Source organism: Lipotes vexillifer, unplaced genomic scaffold (assembly GCF_000442215.2).
Source record: "Lipotes vexillifer unplaced genomic scaffold, Lipotes_vexillifer_v1.1 scaffold68, whole genome shotgun sequence".
NCBI classification, from domain to species: Eukaryota; Metazoa; Chordata; class Mammalia; order Artiodactyla; family Lipotidae; genus Lipotes; species Lipotes vexillifer.
The window spans coordinates 1227352-1239060 of record NW_006791676.1 but is presented as its reverse complement, the minus strand read 5'-3'; the positions used below and the strand labels follow the sequence as shown (position 1 = coordinate 1239060).

Genomic DNA, 11709 nt, shown 5'->3' with positions numbered 1-11709 from the left:
GGCATAGAATTTTATGTACTATATACTTATTATCATTATACTGTCTATAAGATCTTGAGATGTCCCCTTTTATTATAGGTATTGGTAATTTTTCCTCTTTTTGTCCTTGCCTAGTCTTGCTAGGGATTTATTAATTTTATTAATCTACTCAAAGCACTAACTTTTACCCTTGTTAATTTTTAGTACCAATTTTTATCTGTTTCATTATTTTCTTCTAGTTTTTAAAAATTTCTTTTCTTTTACTTTCTGAAATTTGCTGTCCTTTTCCCCCCAGCTTTTAGAGGTAAAAGCTTAGGCTATTGATTTCCAAACTTTCTTCTTTCCTAACAAATATATTTAAAGCTATGTTTTATTCTTAAATACAGCTTTAGTTGTATCTTTCATTTATATTTATCTTATTTTCATTATAGTACAGTTCAAAAGTATTTTTTGATTTCCTTTATGATGTCTTTGACTGATGGGTTATTTAGAAGTGATTGCCTAGTTTCAGGCAGTTGTGAATTTTTAAACTATCTTTTGTTTTTGATTTTTAACTTAATTCCACTATGGTCTGAATGATTCCAATCTTCAAAATTTGTACAATTATTTGTATAATTAAGGTTTTCTTTGTGGCCAACAATGTGGTCAATTTTTGTGACTTTTCCATTCCATTTTGAAGAACATGTATCCTCTTTCATCAGAATTCATAGTTCAATTTAGATCTATAAGATCTATCTTATTGATTATGTTGTCTAGGTCTCTGTATCCTAATTTTTTTCTTCCCTGGCTCCATCTTGAGTTAAGAGAGGAGAGTTTAGATTTCTTTTTACCAGTGTGTTTCTGACTATTGCTTCTTGAATCTCATGTAGTTTCTGCTTTATGAAAGTGGTTGATGTGTTATTCGGTGCATAAATATTAACAGCTGTTATAGCTCTTCATTATGATTCAGAACACTCAGCATTTTAAAGTATCCTTCTTTTCCTTAATAATTTTTTGCTGGAGTTTTAACTTTTGGTGCCAATAGTTCAACCCCTGCTTTCTTTTATATTTATATCTGCCTGGTTCATTCAACATGACTGCTTTATAATCTTATCCCCATTATTTAATCTTAGTTCTATAATTAAAGATATAAAATGCTTGTATGAGTCTTATCTAAATGTTCTACAGTAATCTTTGTTGGATGTTTTACTTTTATCACATTGAATTCAGAGGGAGTCCTGGGTTTTGCAAACCTGCTTGGACTTAGGCCAATGAAACTTCAAACTACAAAGGTGGCACTCAGTAAAATGTGGCTTGGGCATCTCAAACCTGACTGTGGTAATGCACCGCTTGATTCTAATTTCATACATATATCCATTCTCTTACCTTTCCTTACTAATATAATCCTGTCTTGTATGGACTGCAACATATTCATCTGAAAGACAAAATTCCCTAGCTTTCCTTGTAGCCAGGATGAGGTCATGAGACACATTTCTGGCCAAAAAAAAAAAAAAAAAAAAAAATCAAAATTCTTCTGGAGATTCCTGGGAATGTTTTGCTTTTTCAAAATTTGTGCATTCTGGGCTTCCCTGGTGGCGCAGTGGTTGAGAGTCCGCCTGCCGATGCAGGGGACACGGGTTCGTGCCCCGGTCCGGGAAGATCCCACATGCCGCGGAGCGGCTGGGCCCGTGAGCCATGGCCGCTGAGCCTGCGCGTCCGGAGCCTGTGCTCCGCAACGGGAGAGGCCGCAACAGTGAGAGGCCCGCGTACCGCAAAAAAAAAAAAAAAATTTGTGCATTCCCTTCCTGATTGTCAGTTCTCCTTTTAGATACTTATTCTCATTTTCCTCCTCTTCTTCTTCCTCTATATCCTCCTACCCATCCTTTTTTCCTCTGTATCTTCTCTAAAAAAATGGACAGGAAACTGGGAGATGGATCAGTCATTTTTCAAATTTGAGGTGACTGTGAGAGGAAAGCCATCTGCTAATGATGGCAAAGCAGAAGAATAAAGAGCACGTATTATTGCTGATATGCTTACTTTTGGACTTCCTGCTTCTGGACTTCTTGTTTTGTAAAAAATATATATCCTCCTATTTAGTTCAGTCTCTGTGATTGAGTTTGTATTACACACAGGTAAACATAATATGTAACTAATATATTCAACTTCATTTCTAGGCTTGCAGTCCCCATCCTTAGCTTTATGTCCCACTGTCATCCCTTAGTTTGCTTTTTAAACCTAAGGGAAGATTTTGACCTTTGCCATTATTTTGGGCTTGACTCACATTTGCTGTTTTATGCTTCCCTTTTCTGTTCACTCCAGCTAGGTGTCAGTTTCCTTAGCTGCCTACCTCCTCTCCTTTGTATCCCTGGTTCTGAAGGCTGCTGCTTAACTGGAGTGGGCATGGAGGTGTTCTCAAGCTTTGGACTTGGGGTCACAAGAGCACATATCTCTTTAGTTTCTAAACCAAATGTCAGTTCCAAATGGAGCCTGTTATGTCACCTGTGATACATTGGTATCAGAGTAAAGGCAACAATTTGCATAAAAGAAACCATGGTGGACATCGTAGAAAAACCTTTTTTTAAAAAATAAATTTATTTACTTATTTATTATTTATTTTTGGCTGCATTGTGTCTTTGTTGCGGCATGCAGGCTTTCTCTAGTTGTGGTAAGCGGGGGCTACTCTTTGTTGCAGTGAGCGGGCTTTTCATTGCGGTGGCTTCTCTTGTTGTGGAGCATGGGCTCTAGGCACACGAGCTTCAGTAGTTGCAGCACGTGGGCTCAGTAGTTGTGGTGCACGGGTTTAGTTGCTCCACGGCATGTGGGATCTTCCTGGACCAGGGATCCAACCCATGTCCCCTGCACTGGCAGGCAGATTCTTAACCACTGCACCAGCAGGGAAGTCCCATAGAATAGCCTTGAGCTTGTTAGCTCAGAACTGTGAAAAACACAGTACATTGATCTTATCAGTTGAATGCCTTAACAATCCACAAAGCCATCCCCTACCTAAAACATCAAACAAATATACGAACAACAACCCTACTCAGAAAGAACTTGTGCAGCCTATGAGCCTTCCCCTTTCAGATGCTTTGGAGGGAAACATGTTAGTTTTGGTTCTGGAGAAGCTGACTGACATAATCTTGATACATACAAAGGTAACTTCTGCCCTGAGTAGCTCCATAATAATGATCTTAGGATATATACTTCAGGATGCTATTATTACTGAGAACTCATCGTAAGACAAATACAGAGTTATAAACAAAGACTTCTGAAAGATGGTGGTGATTAGGCACTTTTCATCTAATTTTTTCTCAGGAGGAATTTAGGCCCAGGCAGCTTAAATTACCTGCTCAGGCTCCCACAGCTGGCACTAAACCTACTTAGATAATGCTAATCTTATATTGTCTATCCAGATCAGGAAAAGCTTGTCATTATGTAAATGGGTGAGAGGATTATTACAGATATTACAGATATTACTCCTTTTGGTCAAAGTATATAAGTAATTTATAAACTTTGGAAACTTATTGGTGGGTAATTGGGAAATTCTGGCTTACAGGCACTTTAAAGATAGAGAAAGAGGATCCAACTCAAATTAATGTCGGCATCATTTTGACATAATACATTCCTCCTTTCTGTCCCCTTTTTAACAACCAAAAACCAGCATCCATTTATGAACAAAAGTACGTCTGTAGAGTTGTGGTATCAAGCACCATATGTCAAGGGACCTGGAAGGAGTCTCTCCCAACTGTGCGTCTGGCAAAAGGAAGACAGACCTTTGTACAGTCTGCGAACCAGCAGGAGCTGGTGAACCTGCCCCAACACCCCTTGGCGGCAGTTGAGGAAAACCTGGAGAGTGCTGACTTGGGCAGCCATCCAAGATAAGAGAGACTTCGTAGAGGTCTAGCCTTCCTGAGGGGCTATTCCAACACTCCATTGGAGCAAAAACAAAAACAAAAAACGAAACCAAATTTGGATGCTTTGGAGAGGGTCAGAGGAACCACCCAGCTCTGTCCCTCCCCCAAGGTGACATAGCGCAGGGCTGAACTAACTGGTGGCAACCTCTCTTGGGGGAGAAAAGGTGAGTGGTGAATGAGTGCCAGGCTACCCCAGCTGTGTGGGAAGCTACTGGAGAAACCCATTTCTCTCCAGCAGTACCCACAGTACTGAGGCGAGGCCATCCATGACTGGAGGATGAGGAGATGAGGAGAGAGGCAGATAAGAATATCAAAGGGCATTGGAGAGTCCTGCTGACTGCTTTCAGGACTCCACAGGAAGCCCAACTGCGAGAATCCCCCCCATCAGAACTGCAGGCATCCTCAATGCCCCAATTAGTAAACACACACCTCGCCCCACTCCTCCTTGTGTGGGCTCCCAAGTGTAGCAAATGGAGTGTGCTCAGAAAATCAGACCGAAGTCTGTGGGCAAGGAAGAAATCACAAACTTGAGCTGTAGCGCTACTTTTTGGAAAAAAGAGATAGGCTTCCAGCAGCTCACCTGGTGAGTAGGAAGAACCAGAGAAGGCATAAAAGCTTAAGAATTCTGCCACAAGAGGGAGCAAGATGTGTGGAGTTGGTGTATCCATAGAAGGTCAGAGAAACCCCAGATATAATAGGACAAAGGATCAATGTATCTCACCTGACGGGAACTAGTAAAGATTTGTGGGTGATTCTGCTACTTCAAATGTGAAGTCAGCAATGCAGAACTCCAAAAACATGAAGAATGAAGGAAATTTGTCATCATCAAAATAAAACAATAATCTCCAATTACCAAACTCAAAGACATGGAATTTTGCAATGTACTCGATAAAGAATTCAAAATAGCTCAATGAGCTACAAGAAAACACAGTAAGACAATTTAACAAAATCAGGAAAACAATACATGAACAAAATGAGAAATTTAACAGAGATAGAAATCATGAAAAAGAACCAAACAGAAATTCTGGAGCTGAAGAATCTAATGAATGAAATGGAAAATGCAATAGAAAGCATCTATAGCAGAGTAGCTACCATAATTTGTTAACAAACACATAATATAAAAAGACATAGCTTGTGATATAAAAAATATAAAAGTCGGGGAGTAGAAGTGTAGAGTTTTCATATGTGATTGAAGTTAAGTGGCTATCACATTAAAATGAACTGTTTTTTCCATAAGACGTTTTATGTAAGCTTCCTGGCAACCAGAAAACTAAAACCTAGAGTAGATTCACAAAAGATAAAAGGGAATCAGAGTGGAGAATCAAGAAAAGCAGTCAGAACAGAAAAAGAGACTGAGTCTTGCTTAATCCAGAATGACTACTCTGATCTTTGTTATTAAGGAAAATGGAGAACCAGGCATCTGTGTGGCTTCTAAGGAGAGACTGAAGCTGGAGTCTAGGACTTCAGTCAAAGTCTTAGATGGGAGATCTTGGGTTTCAACATCACATGTTTGCAAAATGTTTGGTTTTCCAACAGCCTTACCTAAAGCCACCAGAAAGTCTTTAGGAACTGTCAACAGAGCTACAAAAAAAGTCAGTAAAGACTAATAGATGCCTCAGAGACAAACTTCTCTGCCAAAAAGATGACCAAAAACACTGTTAAAGAAAAAGCTCTGTTCCTGCCTCAAATGATACCTATCCAGAAATAGAGACACATTTTCCCTTCAATCCTCTAGATTTTGAGGGTTTTGACCTGCCTTAAAAGCACCAAATTGGACACCTCCCCTTGAATGGAGTGTCTCTCATGATTCTCAGTGAGGAGAGGAAACTTGAAAAGTTGTTATACCTCGGCCCCTCTTCGCCTTTGAAGATTCCCTCTTCATCAGGGGGAATCTAATCTGTTGCAGTTTCTTTCAAGCAATTTGTCAACTCTGGATGTTGAATTGCCACCTGTTTGCTCTGACTTAGATATTTAAATTTCTTATTGCTTTATACTTTGTGCGTGCTTTTGTATTAATAAGCAATTTTTTTGTTTAACAAGAAGAAAATGGAAAATCACTAATTTAAAATGGTAAGCAGATACAGAGGAAAAAAAGAAACAACGGAACTACAAAACACCTAAAAAGTAACTAATAAATGACATTAATAAGGCCTAACATATCAATAATTACTCTAAGTGTAAATGGAATAAATTCACCAACCAAAAGTCACAGAGTGTATAAAGGGATAAAAAAACAAGACCTAACCATATGCTGCCTATAGGAGGCTCACTTCAGCTTTAAGGACATACATAGGCTCAAAATGAAAGGATGGAAAAAGATAATCCTTGCAAGTGGAAACCAAAATAAAGTGGGGGTGGCTATACTTATAATAGACTTTAAGCCAATACGGTAACAAGAGGCAAAGAAGGTCATTATATAATAATTAAGGGGTCAATTTATCAAAAAGATATAACAATCATAAAAATATAGATACTCAACAATGGAGCAGCTGACTATATTAAGCAAATACTAACATATCTGAAGGGAGAAATAGACAACAATATAATGATAGCAGGGGACTTCAATACCCTACTTTCAGCAATGGATAGATCATCTAGACAGAAAATCAAGAAGGAAATGTTAGACTTGAACTATATATTAGACTAAAAGGATCTAACAGATATTTATAGAACATTCCATCCAACAGCAGCAAAATACATATTCTTCTCAAGTGCACATAGAACCTTCTCCAGGATAGGTCATATGATAGGTAACAGAATAAGTCTTAGTAGATTTAAGAAGATTGAAATCATACCAACTATCTTTTCTGATAACAATGATATGAAACTAGAAATCAGCAACAAGAGGAAAGCTGGAATGTTTACAAGCATGTAGAAACTAAACAACACACTCTTGAACAAACAATGGTTATCAGGACCTAGGGGGTGGGGAAGCTGTTATTAAAGGTTACACCTTTGCAACTAGAAGATGAGTGAGTTCTGGAGATCTAATGGGCAGTATAGTGATTATAGTCAATAATACAGTATTACATACTTCAAAATTGCTAGGAGACTAGATCTTAAATGTTCTCACTACAGAAAAGAAATAATAGTGTGACCTGACAGAGGAGTTAGCTAAAGCTCTGGTGGTAATCATATGGCAATACATAAATGTAAATTGACATGTTCACCATAAACAAACACAATGTTATGTGTTTATTATATCTCAATAATAAAAGAGAGAAAGAGAGTTGGCAATGCTGTCTGTATACAGCAAAGAAATGTCTCTGACACGGCAATCAGTATCAGACTGGCCCAAGATACTGGACACTGCAGGACAGGGAGATAAGAGTACAGGGTATGATAGACAAATTTAAATGCCTGCAGGTGCCAGGCAAGTAAGATGTATAAATAAAGTGGACTGGGGAAAGTGGCTACCTGTGTACATTATCTGGTTGTGAATGTATAACATGCACAGTTGTGTGTGTGTGTGGTGTGTGTGTGTGTGTGTGTGTGTGTGTGTGTGTGTGTGTGTGTGTAGGGGGCACAATAGTGAGCTGAAAAGCATGTGACCATTCAGAAGAAGGCAGCTGGCTCTCAGCTTCAGAAGAGATTTGTTTTGTGGGTCTAATATTTCCTCAGGACCTAATTTTTCAAGAAATGTAAGAAGTCAACATTTTAATGTAAAATACCTTGATTTTTCAATGTTGGCCAAAAACGTTAAAGCACTGTGTAACAACTTAAAACATGAAACCACGGCTGGGCATCAGATTTGGCTTATGGGCTACCAGCTTAGGAAGCAGGGGTATTTGGAAGGAGTGGGAGCACAAAGAAGAGAGAAAACAGACCATGGTGAAGAAGCCTGAAAATTTTATTCAGTCTATATTTTATATATTGAAAGCCGAGCATTTTTATGACAAAAGTTTTAAGAAGAAAGTTCTCTCTCAGTTTCACAATTGTGGCTACCAGTCCTTCCCTTATCCTGTTATTATAACGCAGATATGTTGTGATTGGAGTAATTTATATATACAAACTATATCACAGAACAACAATTTCATTGCTAAGTGTAAGCAGGTTAGGGTACTTCATCCAAAATAAGAAGAAAATAAGAGAATTCTGCATTTTTTTATTTTAAAGCTGACATTTTAGCACTATTTTGACAATGGTTTATTTATTTATGATCTTTTGGTTACACGATATTAAAAGGAAATTTATTTATTGGCATGCAAAGCAATATGGCTTTAGAATACACCTCTTACATTTACAGAACTTAAAATTTCAAACATCCCACATGGCTGGCAGGTGATATTGTGAAGATGAACTTGAGTAATGACACACTTACTTCCTGGAGATTAAAAAAAGAGAGAAAGTGACTTAACATAGTATAATACACAGATGATATAGTTAACTTATCCAGGAAATATTTCAATGATTTATTTTGATCAAAGTTATTTATGTCTTTTCATCTTATATATCCCTTTGTCTTTTGGACTTTTCAAATATTTACATTTGAAGATGGCTTACCCTAAAGTGTCCCTATCAAGAAATATAAAGTGTATGAATAATTATAAAAAAGGCAATTACAACCTATCAAGATAAGTGGTTAATTTTGGCATTTAAATTTTTACTGCTATGCTTATTACATTAAGTATTTAATACCATATATACTGGTATTTTATTTTGTGCTAAAATTTCAACATACATAGCAAGTTGCAATGTGTTCCAAATGCCTTGTCCCTTATTGACACTCAGGAAATGTGTTTGGAATAAATGAGTGAATGGATAAAATTGTAATGACAGAAAACAAATATAATAATGTACTCTTGAATGATTCATAATTTTGGTTATATACCAAGAGAGTAAAGACTCTCTCCCCACATAGGAACAGCCTGTAGCAGTATGATCATATTTATGAAAGTGTTGATGGTTTTCAGAATGAACTAAAATAAATCACCTGTCAGTAATTTTTGTCTGAAGCAACCAGTTTATAAAGTCTCGAGTGGCAAGATTATCGAGAACTGTGTTCATCTCATCAGAGAAAGAGCCATCGGCGTGTCTGCGGCGGAGTTCTTCAACAATGGTGACTTCTTCTGGGAAACTGAGAAAAAGAGGGGTAAAATCAGTACTTGGTTAAACGTTTCAAATAAATGCTTATTGGTTGCCTATCACTGGTAACATGTGTAAGCATTGCTGAGAAAACCATATGTTTCTATTTACAGAGGGCCTATCACGAAAAGCCTCATAGAAACTTGCATATCAGAAAGGGAATTCGGTAGAATAGCGCAGAGCTGGGACCTGAAACTAAGGCCTTTTCCATATTCCAGCTGCTTCAAAGATTTTAGTGTATTGCCAACACAGAAGTTATTATTGAGACTTAATTTGTTTATAATTCATAAAAATATATTCGAGCCTATAAAACTAGTGATTATCAAGACAGCCTTGCCAAGTGCAGTATTGAGGGGTTAAACCTTAGTCTATATCAGATTTTCTCTTCGATTGATTTATTTAGCAGAATTTTTGGTATCCCTTTAAAACACTATAAAATAGCGTCAAGTGTAAGTGACTATTTTCCCACTGATTTTGTAAATTTGACTGTGTGACTATTTTTCCCATTGATTTTGTAAATTTGATTGTTAATGTTTTTAAAATCAGCAACAATACTAGTTCCCTTTTGCCTCGAGAGCTCTTTAAAGTCTCACTAAAAATAAAAATAGAGTGGAACATGAATTTCCTGCTTCTCATAATTCAAATGTCGATCAAAATGGTCACAAGAAAACAGGATGGTTCAGGGGTCTGATTGGTTGTGGTAAGATCCAAGAAAGTACCTAAAGTTCTTGGGCGTATTTTCAGCTGTGATAATTTAATGGTTCTCTTTATGACAGTCCCATAAAAAATGGGCACATTGTTAAATATATGGATGTTGCCACGTATCTGTATTTTGAATGTCATTTCATTAAACTTCTTAAGTTTAATTCCTTTCAGTCTTTATCACATTTTTACCTCAATACTTACTAACACATAAATTATGTAAATATTTAAAGTGAAACTAAGTTTTCTGCATTATTTCTTCATTTCCTTTATCCCTAGTTTTCCTGGACAGTCCTAGTTTAAGCTTATTTTCCTGGTGTAGTTATCAAAAGCACTCTGTTTATTCTCAAAAGTGTCCTGGATTGGCAAATTAATACCCTAATTATAATACAACTATAATGGGGGATAAAAAGTAACCTGTTTGACTCTATTAATACTTGCTAACAGAGATAAAACAGATGAGACTTTTGTAAATTGTCTCCCACCAACAGGAGTTATTTCTTTACTCTGTCAGACTATACTAATGGCTTCTGTAATGCAGATCCGTATATAGATAACCGTATTCTAAGTTTTTCACATCAAGCAAAAAAAAAAAGAAGAAGAAAAAAGAAAGGTTGAATAAGAATGTACAGACTCACTCTCGCCTTCCTCGGCCTTTCACCAGCCAAGCAATGAATTCCTTGGCAGCTTGACCTTCCAGATAAGAACTTACATCACTGGTAAAGGTCCCTTCAGCATGTCTCTCAAATTCATCATGACGTTTGGCAATGTTATTCCTGAAAGAAATGTGAAAGTTAAATTGAAGCTCTGTCTCTTTAGAAATATGGTTCTCACCTATAAGCAAGCATTGGCAGCTTTGGGTTCGGGATTCTGTGTGGTGTTGAGAGATGAGGGTGGGTAGAGGACTTATCTGGAAGCTACATTAATTATCTGGAGTGAAGGTTGTTGGGGGGCTAATAAAAATTATGGAGGGCTAAGCTCCCTCACTCCACCCAGTGACCCATTTTCACCTGCCCTGCTTATCTGTGCCATTGACTATTAAAGCAGCATTTTCTTCAGTCTCAATGTATGGGGGCTATCCACTGTGCTATGCTACCTGCAAACAAAGCAGCAGCTTGTCATTAGTACATATGGGGTCAGAGTTAGTTAACTGAATCAAGGGAAAGCAAAGGAGCATCTCAAAATGTCATCAAAAGACCGCATGGTGGGGCTTCCCTGGTGGCGCAGTGGCTGGGAGCCCACCTGCCGATGCAGGGGACACGGGTTCGTGCCCCGGTCCGGGAAGATCCCACATGCCGTGGAGCGGCTGGGCCCGTGAGCCATGGCCGCTGAGCCTGCGCGTCCAGAGCCTGTGCTCCGCAACGGGAGAGGCCCGCGTACCGCAAAAAAAAAAAAAAAAAAAAGACCACATGATATTGGATTAAAGGAAATGTGTGATGGGCTAGCAGTGAGGAAAGCGAAGAAGATGACCCCGTATCACCCTCAAATGTGTACAGAGTGCTCTGTGGAGGTGGTTGACCAGATAGATGGTCAGTTGCTCCATCATATATTAGCCCTGGAAGGTTTCATCTTAAACACAACAGAAACTGCCTGGGAGCTAGGATTGTTTTACATTAGTTTACCAAGTCATGGCATTCTCTTTCTAGAAATGAACATAGTTGTTTGCATTTTTTCAAATATGTGATTTCTCCCATTTCACCAATGGCTTCATTTGTAATCCTTAACGAGGACCTCTCGCAGTGTCTTCTGTGACCATGACTACCATCTTTCCTGTACTCTCCAGTTTAAGGATTTTTGGTCAACAGCTCTTTTTTATTCTTCCTGCTGGCTCGTCTCACTCTGTCCCCCTTCTCCATTCTATCCAGACAAATTTATTCCCTTTCCCTGATTTTTAGATTCCTTCAGCTACTTTGTGTGTATAACTCCCTTCCCCTTGTGGGTCACCCTCCAAAGAAATTGTGAAATTCCACCATCCCTGTGAAACTCTTGCGGCTGATTTCATCCAGTAGCCTGGATGCAGCAAAAAAAAAAAAAAAAAAAAAAAAAAAAAAAA

The 11709-nt window shown here is 38.1% G+C and overlaps 1 protein-coding gene and 1 pseudogene across 2 annotated transcripts in view; one reads left to right on the top strand and one right to left on the bottom strand.

Moving 5' to 3' along the window:
- The first annotated feature begins 5242 nt into the window (after positions 1 to 5242).
- On the top strand, positions 5243 to 5844 carry LOC103088213 (securin pseudogene; annotated as a pseudogene).
- A 1857-nt stretch (positions 5845 to 7701) lies between these two features.
- The window catches only part of GCG (glucagon), a 9662-nt gene continuing 5654 nt past the window's right edge, over positions 7702 to 11709 (bottom strand). Inside the window, exons 4-6 of one of the 2 annotated variants that reach the window (XM_007464492.1) lie at positions 10295 to 10432; positions 8803 to 8946; positions 7702 to 8193 (exon numbers count right to left, since the gene is read on the bottom strand). In XM_007464492.1, coding sequence (XP_007464554.1) covers positions 8187 to 8193; positions 8803 to 8946; positions 10295 to 10432 — 289 coding nt within the window. In that variant the 3' untranslated portion in view covers positions 7702 to 8186. Of the gene's footprint in view, positions 8194 to 8798; positions 8947 to 10294; positions 10433 to 11709 lie in introns of those variants that run through there. The other variant, XM_007464493.1, reaches the window with a different exon arrangement.